Source organism: Amblyomma maculatum, chromosome 9, assembly GCF_055883805.1.
Source record: "Amblyomma maculatum isolate TAMU_Amacu chromosome 9, ASM5588380v1, whole genome shotgun sequence".
NCBI classification, from domain to species: Eukaryota; Metazoa; Arthropoda; class Arachnida; order Ixodida; family Ixodidae; genus Amblyomma; species Amblyomma maculatum.
In genome coordinates this window covers 103,283,365-103,300,331 of record NC_139352.1, presented here as the reverse complement: position 1 = coordinate 103,300,331, position 16,967 = coordinate 103,283,365, and the positions used below count along the sequence as shown (strand labels likewise).

Genomic DNA, 16,967 nt, shown 5'->3' with positions numbered 1-16,967 from the left:
TTTTACAAATTATAGAGAATGCAGCACACACAATGAAAGCGGCGTGACGATGAAGCGAACTGTGGGCCCAGTGGTTTAGCGCAACACTCGGCGTATCTTTTTTTTCAGCGTAGGCCATCATATTGGACAGGCCTTCGTTCTGAGCTGTCATTTGTCGGCTTACATTGTTCCTTCTCTGCCTTTCTCAGCTACCTCACACTGTCCTGGATCTAAAAACTGCCGGGGCTTCCGCATGGAGGCCGATCCGATTCCGCCTCGATTCCCGCACCGTCGTTGTCGGCGCATTCAACGAGCCGGAATAAGGGCGATGAACTCCGCTCACTGGAGCCACCGAGGACGAGCTGGGCTCAGTGTGTCTTGCAGGCTGTTGTGTTGGTGATGTCCCCGAGTTCAGAAGGAGGCCGGGTTATTCGCTGAACCCGGCAGCTGTATAGACTGGCGTCGTAAGGAGATAAGCCGGGAACGAGTGAACCGAAAGACAAACGCATAAAACTGATTGACCAAAAGGATTTGTTTTGGCCGATATATTTCGTGGGGCGACAAGACGCAGAAGAATAATCTGTTCCACCCCCTCACCCCCCCCCCCCCCCCCCGCATGAAGCTTTGTGTGCTTAGAGGAAGTATGGTGCGTTTATATTGGTTGGTTTTTCAGTCGTTAAGGCAGCGCACCCACAAAAAAGAGATGAAAAGAAACAATGACTAAAGGAAAGGCTCGTTTCTTACAAATACCTCTGCGCTCCAGCTGTCCCAGAGCGGGGGAGTGAAGGCGGATCCACTACCGTTAAGGTCGAGGGGTTTATGACTCACGGTCACGTAATAATGGTGGGTTTTACTCACTGAATGTTAGGAAACAATATCTAGATCAGGGTAGGCAATGAAGTTTAAAGAGTGCTCAAGTTAGCAACGTGCATGTGAGCTGTTTAGGAATAATATATCTGCTGAATAAACCAAAACTAAGAAATCGCTGAACAAAAACTTCCAGTCTTTAGAATGCCATCTTTGTGCATTTGTTTAAATGTACAGCTTTTTTTTCATTTTCTTCATGCTTGATTATTTCATATTTTAGTTCATTACGCTCAAAGCCACAGTTTTTTTGGGGTAGCTTGATTTGTTTTCGCTTGAACTCCTTTTCTTTTAGCTTCTTTGGTTATTGCTGGAAGCAACGTCATCGCATTTCATTCGTCACTTCAATTTACATTTGTACACCGTGGTAGGAATACGAAACGCTTCCTTAATTTGGATTTTGGTATTAGGCGCATAAACCGATCCGAAAGAAATATTTCATCTTTGAGCAAAAGTACTTTGCAGTGGGAGGGCTGAGATTTCTTCATTTAGATTGATTGTACTCAGAAGTGCTTGTTCTTCCTTTCGATAGTGCAAATTGTTCTAGTGGCGCAGGCGTCGTAATGAACAATACAGTATCATAAGACAGCCAGCGTGGATCATTCACCCACATGTAGTCCCGCAACGCGCACACAGCAAATAAAGCGCGTTTTGTCGAGCTGCCAAATGTGAGAGTGCCTACGCGTATATTCTTTCTCGGCACAGTAAGTATGCAACCGCAAACGGAAACGTATTCCTTTGTTCCTTGAATTTTTGCGGTGGGAACTCAACGCGTTTCAACCTTGTCAACGCTTGTCAAACTTGTAAACGCCCGATTCCACATGCGCGGCTTGATTTGACGCCCCATCCCCAATTCGTCCAGTTGAGAAAACAGACGCTTCCCTTATTCGAATGCCGATAACTATTCCAGAGCGATGTTCAGCGCTGCCTCTGATGACACCATCTTCGAGGAAACGTGAATGTCGTACTGATGGGTGGTAGAAATCCGGGCTATTTGGTCTACATAGTTCATTGTTATACTACAATGCAGAGTGTATTGTTTTGCGTTGTGTGTACTGCATTAGAGTTTCGCAGTGAATGGCGTATTGAAAGAGAGAGTAGGGCGAGAAGTTGTACATTTGCACAAAACTGCATGCTAAGTAGTGTACCATGACTATCGTGTCATGACGTGGGAGAGTGTACTGCGTGGAAAACCAGAAAGCTTGCCGGCGAGATGAGTACATGGCCTGGAACTAGGGAGTGAAAGACAAGAGGAAAGAAGGTACTGATGGGTTATGATTTGGAGAAAAATGTCATAAAAATATATGATCACACGTTGCTCGCGCCACAAACCCAAGTCGAGGCCCGTGTCTTTCTAAAAACGCAAAAACGTCAGCATTTCCTTGAAGGCAATGCGGGAATTTTTCTTCAGGAAAGCGGCTAATGTCCTTTCACGCGCATAATGTTTTGGGCACAGAACTAGAGGATATTCTGAAGTCTCAGAAGGGCTGCAAGCGGCACATTGCAGGGAGCCCGCATTCTGAACAGCCGACACAAGCAACTTCGATGCCCTCAGCCTATAGCACATATTTTTCAGGCAGCAGTGCTGACACAGAATGATAAAAAAAAGACAAGCCTGCGCTTGAGTTTGCCTAAGAGAGGAAATGGCAAAAGTCACTTTGCAGGGCTGTTTTCACTAACTGCGCCGTTCATTTTCGCTCCTACAAGCATCATCATCATCCCATCACTAGAGCTACTATGATCTTTGTCGTTATCACTAACTACATCACAATCATCATCGAAAGGGCTAATATCAATCTCACCTTAGACAAGAAGAATTACGATCGGTTTCTCGGAGCTCGACGGGAGTTGTAGTTAGCGCGCTCGGCCAGAGTCGGAAGGAGAATGGTTCGATTCCTGATGGAGACCGACCTCTTCCTAATTTCATGCGATGGACACTACAACTCACTACAATTACGCTAACACCCGCAACTGCAACTCGCAATAATTGTTGTATAACTAGCACATACTACTCGCGATTGACGTATAGTTCATTTCCAAAAAAGAAAAAAAGTCTTTAAGAGGCATAAGTGCAGTGTTTTTTGATCACCGAGTTATTCTGGACATTGCAAGGTGCTATGCTATAGACATGCAGGAGGTGACTTTTTCACAAGGTTTCACTTTCTGCCATACACTGATTATACTGTCACAAATGGTATAAGCAGGACTTCACTTTCTACTTCCCAAATGTAGTCGCGAACCATCGACCCATGGTGACGACTGGATTGCTGTTCACGTGTCACAAGGAGACTCGCCGTTAGTGTAACTGGATACTTCCTAATCCGACTTCGCTACAGGATTGACTTCGACGGGTCGCTGATTTGACTGGATGAGCGCTCGGTGGGTAGTCTTAAGAAGTCATTTTCTGATTTGATTGGATGAGTGTCCGGTGGGTAGTCCTAAAATGTCGCTTTCTCTTTGAGAGAATAAAATTGCGCCAAAAAGCGAGGTTACCTCTTTTAGTAAACTTATGCTATATGGTATGGGCTTGTCAACAAAATACCAGTATTGATATAATAAATCAGCCAACGTGGGAGGGCTGGGAGGCGGCCCTGTCCAGCTCGGATTTCGAGGAACAACGAGCCCGCGTCGAAAGAGCACGGACAGCGGCTTTTACCAACTGTGTCCCGGACTATGGACCCGACGAGCCTTACCGTAATCTAAGCCAATATCAATAATTGTTTTCATCATCATCATCAGCGTGCCTCTTGGCATACGTCGCTTGGGAACGTTCAACTGCTTATACCTTCACTTGTTGATTGAGCTATGCTATCCTGCTGCATGGAAGCCATCGCTTTCACGTTGACGGTTTATTCTGCTGATGCACTGGGTGGCCGCCTCACAGGCCAACAAGTGATGAGCTCAACACTTGCCACAGGCCACATGAGCCTTCAATTTTCTGGAAAAAGAATGCATGAACGAATACTCATCTTGCAAGACTATTGTAGCTTACGAGGAGACAGTACCGCTATGTGGGCGCATTTGAACTTCTTCTAAAATCGCTTATTCGAGCGCTTAAACATTTTTCATCCGCGGAAGCGTAGCCGAGGCAGTGAGAATTCAATTTCGGAACTCAAATGCACATGAAATTTCACGAAATTTAGATTTAGATAATTATACCCCAGCTGAAATGTGCGAAAGACGAATAACAGACACGCACACCACAAACCCTTGCGATGTGTCAGTTTTTCGTCCCCCCCCCCCCCGCTTTTTGCTCTATAATTTTAAATAATCAGAAAGATGGCCAAGCATCTACCAAGTATTTAGTAGCACGTTTAGAGTAACTGGTCTTGTCGTAGATTTGCGTTACTGCTGTGGAACGAGTGCTCATATCTAGTATCGCGTTAGTTGAAATTACACGAGGGTGTGGAAAGTGTGCACGCCGTACGTGACGTTCACGCTAACACAGACAACAGATAGACAAAAAAGTTATTGCTTAATAGCCTCAACCCAAGTACTGCCAAAAGAAAGCTATGTAACTTCTACAAACACCGTGATTGAAAAAAAGCTTCTTCCTGGTTAGCGTTTGCTCGATTATTACAAATCTATTCAACCTTGCGAGGTGCCCCTAAACATTCGGCTAAATAAAGAAATGTGCAAACAAAGAGCCATGACAATACTGGTCTTATTTAAGCGACATCATCGACCACACTTCACGCCGTCTGGGTCACTGCTCGTCATTTCACTCCAGACTACCTTCAGAGTTCCTTGACATCGAAGTAGCGTTGCGTTGTTCTGTACACACCGCAATCAACCCGAATCTGCACTATTAGGTCTTAACAGTACGTAAACACGCACCAGTGCCGCCCACATCGGTCTGAATTATTTTGTTCTGAACCCGTACACGTCATAAACAGATAGTCCTCTATGTTTACGGTCTTTCAGATGTTCTTCAGAAGACAGCAAGCACCTCAGAAGCTGCGCCTTATCCACATCGGCATCATGGTGGCAGTATGGCATGACGAGTTCCGGGGCTTCAACTGTTGTAGCTGTAGTCGTGATTTATAGTGCTCGAGTTAATCCTGACCTCAGGTTGGTCCTCCAGAGGCAAGCCTTGGGAGTCGAGCAGTTGGCCAGGGTGCAGACTGGTCGGCAGACCACTGCGATGCGGCAGACCCAATGGCGGCTGTGGCGAGGGATTTGGCGCTTTCACCTAGCACCGGGAGCGCTGCCTCCTGAGACCGGAATTGCCGGCCTTAGTAGCTAGCCGTCCGAAACCGCACTTACGACGTCGCAGCGAGTCCAGGACGACAGTGGCGGGGTTCCAGGGGTTCGCACCCGTGTTGGTTGGTCCGCGCTCTTCTCGCAGGCGTGCCTTGAAGTCGCCCAGCTTCCTGTCCAGCTTGTAGCCAAACAGCGTGAGGACCCGGTCCATCGAAGGCATGGCGCTCGCTGGGCTCCTCTCGCGCCTTCAGCGTGGCGCCGCTTTGGCAGAACACGCGGCACGAGTGGGCGTTCTTCCTTTCCTCTTCTTCTCTCGGGCCGCGTCCCTCCCTCGGGCACATTATGGGCTTTCGGGAGGGCAGCGAACGCAGTGAGAAATTAACGAGTGTTTCAAAATGATCGCAGCGAGGTCGATCACCGTGGCAAAATAACCGCTGATACTCGAGGCCGATTGAGTATTTTGATTTAGGAAGAACGAATGTATTGCAAAAAAAAAAAGAATTAAACGACTACGCTTAGGTTTTCCTAAAAGCGGAAATGGCAAAAGCCACTTTGCAGAACTTTTATCACTAATATGCATCGCCATTTCCATTCCTACTTTGATCATTATCACCAATGTCGCTACTCTCATCATTGTCAACTAAATCTACGTCATCGTCAGCGCTAATATGTCCTCCGCCACAGTCAGGACTTGGCAGGACTTTTATTGTCAAACCCGTTAAAAAGGGAAAGCCTCACAACCAATAAAATCCAATCGTCACGCTAGATAATGAGAATTACGATCGGCTTTTACGAACCCGGCGTAGCCTAGTGGTTTGCGCGGGGGTCAGAAAGATAGTTCGATTCCCGGTGGAGACATGTTTTCTTTTTCCCTGCAAGTTTGAGCGAACATTTTTTGCAGACATATCCAGCGAACACATTCGTAGTCGTGAGCCTAGAAAGGTTTCCACCCTAATGTAACGTTTATTTTGTGATGCCTAACGTCCCAGAGCAACCTATTGGCTATGGGGAACGCTGTAATGGAGCACTTGGATAAATCGGGCTATATATGGAGCTTTTCACCGTGCGCTGACGGGAAACATGATGCGCATTCTGTTTCCATCAAAATGTTGCCGCCGCGGCAGGGATTCAACCCGCGTCCTCGTATTTACCAGTCTTGCGCCCATACCGGCAGCCCACCGTAGCTAAACACATTGTTAAGAAAAGCCACATGAGTCAAGAACATGACACGATCAAATTAAAGGCCACTGGCAACAGAATATTTGCTTTGGCTAGAATGCCCCATAATGAAACAAAGTTAAAAAAAAATGCCAACACCCAGCAAAAATATTTATTGTAACTCAACGTATCGTTCCTCGGAGGCAACTCAGAGCTAGGGCCTATTTGGTCCCGAAACTCTGGGTTATAGCAAATATGTTTAGTGGCTATTCGTGTTTTTTCAAAATGTGTGTCAACAACCTAACTTGACGGATTTCCGCTGAATAATCTCGATATTTCTTGGCCGCCTCTAAATTCAGCGCTTACAAGTGAAACGGGCATCCTCAGTTCGACTACAAGAGAGCACGTTTGTTGCTATCGTCACCGTCGAGTTGTTTAGTTCTTTTGCAGGCGCAAATCAGGCCAATAAAGAGTTTCTTTAGTGCACCCGCAGACTCTTCATTCGTTGTCATCGGCTTTATCAACGCCCTGTGACAATATGCTGAAAGCATCTTGTCTGAGTCTTCTTTTTGGTGCCCTTTCTCCAGCTGTGCACCAAATTAGCCGGGCGCTCAAGATGCAGCGTCGAATCGATTCGACCCGGGAAACTTGCTTCCCGGAGATTGCCTGTCACGGAGAAACAAGTTAAAACCCGCTCGCTGAAAAGAAAAGAAAAAAAAAGAAACCCAGCTTTCTAGCAATACAATATCGCCGACTCTTTTCGCTTCTAAGCCCCTAAGCGCTACTCAAATCCACGCTTTCTCGTTGTCGCTGCTTTCGCTATTTCAGCGTTGAACTGGATCAGGTAACGAAGGCGCTTGAAGCCTGCCCCATTACTCTAACCGTAAATCCAGTATCCCGAAGAAGTTGAGTACCGTACTTTTTTGCCGAGGAGGTCGCGCCGCCAGGCGATGGCTTCTGTGATTCCGTAAAGATCGCCCCGAATACAGGATGATGGACAGAAATGAAAAGCTGACCCTTTGGCGCAATGAAAGCAGACGAGGTATAAAATACTTTTCTTGGTATATAATATAATTGGTTCACAGGAAAGGACAGGCGCAGTATTTGTCACACTTGCTTCTGTGGATACCTGACCGCGCCGTAAGGGAAGGGAGGAAGGTGGCAGTGAAAGTGGAAAGATAGAAAGAGGAGCTGGCAGAGCAGGGCTGCGAAGTAATTTCGACCACCTGGGGATCTTTTTTGTTGTTGTTGTTGTGGCTGTGGAAGAAGGAAAAGAAAATGCACGGGCCTGCTACTGACTCAGTAGCTGAGCAACCTCCACTGCCTCGTGCAGACAGAAGAGAGATTAATTGATTTATATAGGAAGGGAAAGGCGTGGTAACTGTCTGACTTGTTTTCTGTGGACACCTCAACCGCGCCATAAGGGAACGGAGGAAGGTGGGAGTGAAAGTGGAAAGAAGGAAATAGGTGTCGCAGCTGAGGGCTACGGAGTAATTTCGACCACCTGGGGATCTTTAACGTGCGCTTACATCGCACAGCACAGGGACACCACTTCGTTTCGCTAGTCGGGCGTCTTACCATTAGACAGAAGAGAACTGATTTATTTATAAACTGATTTATTTATAGGAAGGGAAAAGCACGGTAACTGTCTCACTTGTGTTATGTGGACACCGCAACCGCGCCGTAAAGGAAGGGAGGAAGATGGGAGTGAAAGTGGAAAGTGGTTGGTTGGTTGGTTGGTTTGTGGGGTTTAACGTCCCAAAGCAACTCAGGTTATGAGAGACGCCGTAGTGGAGGACTCCGGAAATTTCGACCACCTGGGGCTTTTTAACGTGCACTGACATCGCACAGCACACGGGAACCTTGCTCTTCGCCTCCATCGAAAAGCGGCCGCTGAGGCCGGGATTCGATCCCGCGTCCTTGGGAACAGTAGTCGAGTGCCGTAATCACTGCGCCACCCCGGCGGTGCGAAAGTGGAAAGATAGGAGCCGTAGTGGAGGGCTTCGGAGTAATTTCGACCACCTGGAGATCTTTAACGTGCGCTGACATCGCACAGCACACGACGCCTCTTCGTTTCGCCTCCATCGAAACGCAGCCGCCGAGGTCGGGTTCGAACCCGGGAACTCCGGCACAGTAGTCGGGCGTCTTACCACTGCACCACCCCGGCGGGGCAGACAGAAGAGAAAATAGAGAAGAAAGGAAAGGGAGAGAAACATCTTCTACTGCACTGCGCCGCGCTAGCCGAACCACAACGCGAGTTTCTGGCGGCTTACAGAGCGCAGGGGGTAATCCAGGACAGCGTAGCTGTGCTCCTGTGCCGCCGGGCAGTGCGCGCGTCCGCGAGCGAACACACGTGAGCCTGTGTGAGTAACAGGCGGGCTTCATGACCCGCCTATTTCAACTCGCCAGATAGTGCGTGCTGTGACCGAACGTTCCGTGTAAGCTATTTTGCACAACAATTACCGGCCGATCGCCCACGACAGCCGTCAGTGTTTTGTACAGTGTTCAAGTGCGCGCGTTATGAACAGTTGCCTGGACGCAGAGCTATTGCGGAGGCCCGCCCGATGTGCCAAGTGCTCAGTGACCTGACATTTGCGGGTGGACCTTAAGCACACTACTGTATACTGTACCATAGTGTATATATTTCTTTTATTTTTACCTACCCTCTTCTTTCTCCCTATCGCTCACCCCTTTAATTTCCTCTACCTTGTCCTCGCTATCCCTTTATTTCCACCGCCCCAGTTCAAGTGCTTCAGATATCAGATTGCAGATCTTTCCTTTTGTATATAAAATAAATAACCACTACCACCACCACCACCATGTAATATAATTGGTTCACAGGAAGGGACAGGCGCAGCATTTGTCACACTTGCTTCTGTGGACACCTTACCGCGCCGTAAGGGAAGGGGGGAAGGTGGCAGGGAAAGTGGAAAGGGAGAAATAGGAGCTGGCAGTGGAGGGCTGCGGAGTAATTTCGACCACCTGGGGATCTTCGGTCTTGTTGTGGGTGTAGGAAGAAGGAAAAGAAAATGCACGGGCAATCTACTGACTCAGTAGCTGAGCAACCTCCAATGCCTCGTGCAGACAGAAGAGAAAATAGAGAAGAAAAGGAAGAGGGGCCGTAAGGGAAGGGAGGAAGATGGGAGTGAAAGTGGAAAGAGAGAATGAGGAGCCGTAGTGGAGGGCTACGGAGTAATTTCGACCACCTGTGGATCTTTAACGTGCGCTGACATTGCACAATACAAGCACGCCTCTTCGTTTCGCCTCCATCGAAACGCAGCCGCTGAGGTCGGGTTCGAGCCCGGTACTCCGTCACAGTAGTCCGGCGTCTTACCACTGTACCATCCCGGCGGGGCAGGGAGAGAAAGACGCGCGCCGCTACAACAGCCGTCGTCCACCACCGAAACGGTGTGGGTACAGTGACGGCCTACAAATAAAAAATTTGGAGGACGCTTAAGCTTCACCTTCAAGAGTGGAACGCGATAGCGTTTTGCACCTCGTTCGCACCACCCACTCATTCGCCCGGTATGCTCTTGAGTCACACAAAGACAGTTTTCATACTCAACACTTGTAAGTGCACTGTACAACTTTTTTCTAATTATTTGTTCAAACAAGTGCTTCGCACAATCTACATTATCGCACTGTGTTGTGCACACTACAACGCTTCTTGCTCCCGTGTTCCTTTAGCGTTCACACGCACTGAGTATGTCGGAGGGAGAAAGCCGGGCAGCGACGCGCCATGAAGGCGGACGCGATCATGGGGCTAACGCCTTGATGGGATCGTCCTCTATCTTGCTTGGGAACACCACGCAGAAGCATGATTCTTCGGAAGCAGCTCGGCACACATCGCAGGCGACGCTTTCCCAGCAGAAGCGCTACGGCGCAGCGATCACCTCAGAGGCGTCCGGCATCAGACGCTGCACCTAGCAATCGCGCTGTGAGCGGAAAGAGGAGCTGCGTCGCCTAAACACCACTGTTCGAGTGACGCACGCTGGATGTTGGAAAGGGAGAGAGCGAGAAAACTTATAAACGCAAGGGTATTGGGACATATCCTCGCACCGGTACCCGGTAAAAAAGACCTGCCATTGACGCCACGTGGAATTCGGTACTTGACAACTATTAATGATGATTTTCAGTATGACCTCATCATGCTACTGGGCCTTCACAGTATTTGGAGGAGTAGGATGGCTTATAGACACTGTGATGTCGATGCACGATCTGTATGTGATTATTTTGTTGAACAAGTGTATAAACTAAAAGAAATTTTGAAGCAGCAAGACTCTGCGGAGGAGGTCTTGAGTCTGATGGGCGAACTCGTGGTGACACGGTTGTCAGCCAAGGGGCATCGCAATCACGATCTTTTACTGATGTATTTGTACCAATTCATGCAATAAAGAAAAAAAAATAACTCGTGGCTGAGTTCTACTTCCGGCCACCGGCGTGTACGGACGCAGAAGCGTGAGCTCCGGCGGAGCGGCGTTTGCGGCCCAGGCCGGCCGCGGAAACAGGTTTTTTGACGCTTCGGCTGACGAGTATCAGGTGATTCTGCCAAGTTTGCCAACCGGGCGCATTGAGCTTAATACTGTTTTCATGCATGGTGACGTGAAGGCTCGACCGTACCGAGTTGAAGACTTCAGGGACGCGTTGGTTCGTCTTGGATTGCTCCCAGAGGTGGTCGCCCTGGGGGCGTACCAAATGAACCACGTTTGGGCAGTGACGTTTAAAGACGCCGAGGCCACACGTAAGCTGCTCGCTGTCAGTGATGTGAAAGTGAAGGACCATCGCTGTGTAATCGTCGACCCCAACGATCAGGGCGTCCGGTTAAAGATTCACTGGCTGTTGCATGGCGTTCCTGACGAAGACGTGCGAGCCGCACTGTTGCCGTATGGGACGGTGTCTGACATCGCAAGGGAAAGGTGGCGCGCACAAGGCGTCACCGACAAAGGGTCAACTACGCGCACCGTGTCCCTAAAGCTGAAGACAGGGGTGAAAATTGACGACATCCCACACCAGCTGCGAGTTGCCGGTGAGCCAGCGCTCGTCGTCGTTCCGGGCAGGGCGCCCCTGTGCCTTCGCTGCAAGACGACGGGTCATATCCGGAAGGAGTGCCAGGTTCCGCGCTGCGCTCGTTGTCGTCGTTTCGGCCACGACGAACCGCAGTGTGTAAAGACGTATGCAAACGTCGCAGGGCCCGTGAGGAACGACAACATGTCGGAACACCTCATGGACGAGGCGGATGCGGAAGAAGCAGCTAAGGAGACGGGCACCAGCTCAGCAGAAACAACGGTCACTCCCCCCTCCCCAAACGCGGACGAGGTCAAGGAGCAAGGTGTCAAGAATTTGCAAGCGTGTTCCGTCGGCGTCGCGGTCGCTAAGGTGACCAGCAGCAGCAACTCAACTGGGGACACGGAGGTCAGTCACAACACGAGACAGACAGCATGGTCGAATCTGAGGCAGCGAACTCGGCAGCGGTAGCGAAGCGGACACACGACGACACGGAGGACCGAACACCAGGTCACGAGAACGCAGACGTCGAAGGACCGCCGACAAAGACTCCTTTCGGCTTAGGCCGAACTTGTTAGAGAAAAGAGGGGTAGCTGCACCGCTCCCACCGGGTGCTCGGCCACAGACATCACTAAAGGTATGACCATGCTCCCGGGTATTCGTTCATCAGCAATGATTTGTCTAGACAAAGCCATTAGATTCGCGACTATTAATGCTCGAGGGCTCGAAGCAAGGCGCAAGCAGAATCAACTGTTTCGTTTGGTTAGCGAGCTGGAGCCAGACGTCATCGCGATTCAGGAAACTAAAGTTGATGGTGATGAAGAAACCGGGAGAATGGTTAGCCTTTTTACTTCAAGATACAATGCCGTTGTAAGTCATGCAGTTGGAGCAGCGGCTGGTTGTGTGCTGTTCGTGCGTCAGTGCCTTGGTGTTACAATTCAAGCTGTCACGACTTGTGCGTATGGCCGCTTCGTTGTTTGCGATCTCGTGCTGTATTCATACGAATGGCGCATCATTTGTGTTTATGCACCGAACAGCGTTGGCGAAAGGCGCGATTTCTTTGAAGGTATTCGTCAGTATTGCAACTCTGAAAGGCAAACTGTAATAATGGGAGACTTCAATTGTGTACTCTCCGCATCAGATAAAACGAGTAGAAGGCCGCATAGTGATGCCAGCACCTGTGTTCTCGCAGAATTGGTAAATGAGTTTAACCTTGTTGATGTGGCTGGATGTCTGGAGGGTGGACGAGCTGCTCAGTTCACTCATTTCCAGGCTTCTAGCCACGCTCGACTCGATAGGATGTACTGTCACGATCACAATATTGCGGGACGTGGGAGAGCGTGGCAAAACTGCGTTCTGCGCCTTCTAACGGCGCCCGTCCGCTCCAGTTACCCTCGCAGGCTTCTCTGTACCCTTACTCCTACCTTGCGCTCAGCAGACGCAGATCGAAACCGGCGCCAGGTGAAGCTTTGATATCTAGCGATAGCATATGCCCCAGCCGCTGTGATGAGTGAAGCAGATTGCGTGCCCTGTTTCGCCGCGAAACACGGCGCGCAATCGGTAAAAGTCGCCAATCGTCCTGCGGAAAAGAAAGAGGAGATGAAAAGGGTCCGAAAGAAAGGCTGGTCGATAGATTGAGTGCTTTCTACTCACAGAATGCAGGTGTACCTTTCTGGCTACTCGCTGATATACAGAAAGGAAAATTAAGTAGATGTCATTACATTCGCGTTTTTACACGCGGTTCCTGTGTTGCGAGTTTTCTAGCATTAATTGCCATCTAATTATTGCTGCTTGCTGCTAGAGAGCGCTTTTATTTATTGCTGCAAATAAACACCTTTTTGGCTTCAAAAATGCAAAGTTTGAATATACGGCTCTATCGGGAGCAGCTTCTGTTCAGTCATTCGATGCCGAGCACGTTGTGTAGAAAAAGGTATGGTGACAGCTTGGTCTCTTGAACCGCGTCACGAGTGAACTTTATCAGAAGGTTTTACAACAGTAGAAGATATTGCCGCCCTAAGATTTTATTAAATGAGAGCTGTAGAAAGGAATGGTAAGCTATTTGTTAAAGGCCCTCTGCTGAGAGCTTAATAACTCGCTCTGTTGTTCGCATGGTGTTTAGAAGCTGCATATTATATGGATGCTTTTGCAGGAACGACCATGCATTCTCGAATGAGGAAATTTGTACAAGTTGGTATGAATTTATGAATCCATAATTTACAAAGCTCAGCAACAAGGACAAACACGGAGATAGGTACAACAGGCGCTTATTGCAATTTCTTCTTTGCTCCAGCATCGTCTGAAATTTATTTCATGCAGTGGTGTTCTGTATAAGCTGCCGCTCGCTTGTGGTGGCGGCTAGAGTGGGCAGACAGGGCGATGCATTACATATTATACGAACATTCTATTCTTGCGATTAGGAGCCTTCTGCCTAATCTATTGATCTTGCCGTGCAACGTCTTTTATGTTGTTGTAACTCTTTTTACTTTATAGTACAGTATATTTTGTAGCCATGGTAACTTAGCGCTGGAAGTAATGCGAACGGTTTACATAGAGAATTCTGTTGTAGCGCCAGTCACCCGTCTGCATTTCTGTCCCAGAATGAATTATAATTGTGTTTTAAATTACCTATCTCGCCTGATAACGAGATTGATTGAAAACATCTTTATTTATTCAGTATTCTCAGAACATGTGGGTGGGCCGCCTAGTCCGGTAGTCCATTGGCTGCTGCTGCTGCGCTGGCCCTCCCCACCAGCCAGTGCTGACGGTCAGGACCATCGCTGAGCAGAATAGCCTCCCACTGCTCCTCCGAGGGGTTGGGAATGGGGTCAACTAAGGGATTAAATTGGCATGCCCACACCATATGGTAGAGGTTAGCTACCTCTCCACAGTGTGGGCACTGCGGAGAGTATAGTGTAGGGTACCACAGGTGTAATTTAACTGGTGTTGGGCATGTGTTGGTTTGTAGTCTCCTAAGGATGTTCTCTTCTAACTTATTGAGGGATTTGTGTGGTGTTGGGTACTCCTTTCTGGCTGTTCTGTATGGCGCGAGATTGTCAGCATACACTGCTAAACCTATCAGGTCACGGCACCCTTTATGGTCATCAGGGGGAGACGCCCGGTATAGAAGAGCTCGGGCATGCCTGTTAGCGGCTTCGTTTCCTCCTGGTAGTTCCAGGTGACCGGGAAACCAGATGATTGATGCTTGGTTGGGTGGGTGCTTAGTTAGCAATGACAACCCTGACTTATGAATAAATCCGTAATTGAAGTTGCGACAGGCGTTTTGGGAGTCAGTGAGCACAACGGCGTTGGGGTTAGATGCTACAGCTAATGCAATAGCTGCCTCCTCTGCGTGAGTGGGGTTAGATGTTTTCACCGAGGCGCAGTTCACCATCGACCCCACAGGCGTTGAGACTACGATAGTCATGACTCCATTGTGTGGTCCTGCTGCGTCCACGTAAAGGGTGTTAGTCTGCTTGTCCCATTTCTTCTGCAGGGCTTCCCCTCTTGCTATCCTCCTCTCGATGTTATATGCGGGATGCATATTCCGCGGAATGGGGTACACGTTGATGCGTCTTCTCACATCGCGTGGGACCTATTCCCTTTGGTCAATTGTATAGGGCTGATTAACATGGATCTTCTCGAGCAGTTCTCTGCCGGGTGTTGTAAGTGCGAGCCTATTGAGTTGTGAGAGCCATTGTGCTTCCCACATCTCTTCGAGGGTATTATGTACTCCTAGAGCCATGAGCTTGGCCGTTGGCGTGGAGTTCGGTAGCCCCAGGGCCGTCTTGTAGGCTTTCCTGATGAGTGTCTCCAACTTTTCAATTTCCGACCGAAGATGTTGACTTGTTGCGTGGTGGACATGCGCGAGTCGTTACGTTGAACACTTGAATGCTAGTTCACGCTGTGTGCCGGGTTTTGTTTATACCTTTATTTATGTTTAATTTCTGTGTCTGTTTTTGTGTGTGCGTTTATTTTCGTTTTATTGCAGGTTTCTTGTATTTTTGTGTTTTGCTAAGCTGTGAGCGCAGTTGCAAACGTTCCGGAGATAGGCATCAAATGCCGTTTTCTCGTTTTCTCTGTGATGTGCATGATGTATAAAGCGCAGGACGTCTTCTCAGAGCTAGGATCCATCCGTGTGTAGCGCTGCAGCGCACTAACTAGGGCACTGCGGATAAGCCAGGCGCTTCTAATTAGTGGTTAGTATGGGTTTGTATGGGAAGCTATTAGCACGAAGTGCCCAAGGCCAACAGGATTCTACCCCAATCATCATTCTGTAACCATTTAATTTTGATAAATGGTTTCACCATCACCATTTAATGGCCATCGTACTATACAGATTCTCGAGGTGACAAATTTCGGCTTTTCTAGACGCAGCGCTGGAAAAAGCTCAAGCCCACCTCAAGCTATACCGTAGCAGCAGGCATGCCAGTCTGCGTCGGCCAAACCTAGACGTGGGAGGCGTCGCATTAGGCTGCTGCCACCACTAACTTGCAACCTTGCTTCCTTGTTGGTTCTTAACGGCGTACGAATGAGAAGCCTTGACGATGAAAGGGAGCCTAGATAATATTGCACGAGGTCTTTATGTGGGACCACGTTTCGTCGGCGCGGCTCTCAAGATAATTCTAATCCATCGCAAATATTGACGAATACTCAAGCTAAGACGCACAAAAGCACGGAAAGTAGAAAGGAGGGGGAGGATGAGTCTTCAAGAACAAGTCCCTACAAAACGCATGAGGCAAAGAGGTTTGATGGCCATGTAACATTTATCATACCCTGACAGTGTGTCATTCCACTGCTCTGGCTGCGCAGTACTGACAAAAGCCAAATATCCTGCCCAGGGATCACAGGGGTACTAGCTGGCCGAATGAGGTACCACACTAACAGGGAAAGTGCGCGGAAAGAATATTAGCAAAAAATAATTAAATCCATAATTCAGAGTCCGATTCCCATTAAGTGAATGTAAAACGCAATACTAATGTTTAAGCAATACGGCGGGGATGAAAATGAGTGGAGGGTGCGTGTTAAACTCGCATTCCACACATTTATCACAACTGTTGTGTGTTCATGAGCATCCCTTAATTTTTCACGCTTGCGATGTTTGCTGCAGGCTCATAAAATGAGCGAAATGCGCTCTTGATGGTATTAAGTAGTCGATAAAATGCGTATCATAGACTAGGTAACGGAAAATGGTAAAGAAAATGTCTTGAGAAAGACGTGAATGGAAGACGAGTTCGTCGTCTCGTTATAGGATCGTGATGATGTCAATGACTACTTATAATTGTTTAGGCGACATTCGAAATGAAAGGTGCTTTTACTAACGTTATTCTGCATTTGAAATTTTGATCGCCTGCCCCTGCCAGACCGAGGACCACTTAACTATCTTTTTATTTCGTCTGCATTATTATCATCTTCATCTCATAAGACCCGTAGTACCAGGTTAAAGATATCTATGCTCGTAATGGAAATGGTAAGGTAGTTCACTCAGGAAACAAGGCAGCGCAATGCTGACTAGAGACGTGCAGACGGCATGGGGCCACATACGGTCTAATGTACTTTAATCATCGATGCCCGCACCTTCTAGTCTCGATCATACTCTGAAGCAGTTGGATGTTTACTGAGAATCCAGCCGGATAATTTAAACAGACATCGACAGGAAGGGAACCAGCCATGAATTTCGCCCTTTTATTCTGGGACGCAGGCTGAGCACGCCAGGCTAAATTTCATCGGCTTGGAAGCGAACGGCAGCAGCTCGGTAGGAA

General features: G+C 48.5%; 3 protein-coding genes across 3 annotated transcripts in view; 2 read left to right on the top strand and 1 right to left on the bottom strand.

The window, feature by feature from the left end:
- LOC146180075 (uncharacterized) overlaps positions 1-16,967 on the top strand; it is a 348,140-nt gene that overhangs the window by 206,649 nt on the left and 124,524 nt on the right. The gene's annotated exons all lie outside the window — the stretch shown is intronic.
- Positions 5,036-5,266, bottom strand: LOC146180077 (uncharacterized). Its single transcript, XM_084579931.1, has one exon. The coding sequence runs from the start codon at positions 5,264-5,266 to the stop codon at positions 5,036-5,038; it is 231 nt and encodes a 76-aa protein (XP_084436057.1).
- Positions 7,155-13,381, top strand: LOC146180076 (uncharacterized). The gene is made up of 3 exons (XM_084579616.1): positions 7,155-7,171; positions 10,659-11,520; positions 13,358-13,381. The coding sequence occupies exons 1-3, from the start codon at positions 7,155-7,157 to the stop codon at positions 13,379-13,381; spliced, it is 903 nt and encodes a 300-aa protein (XP_084435742.1).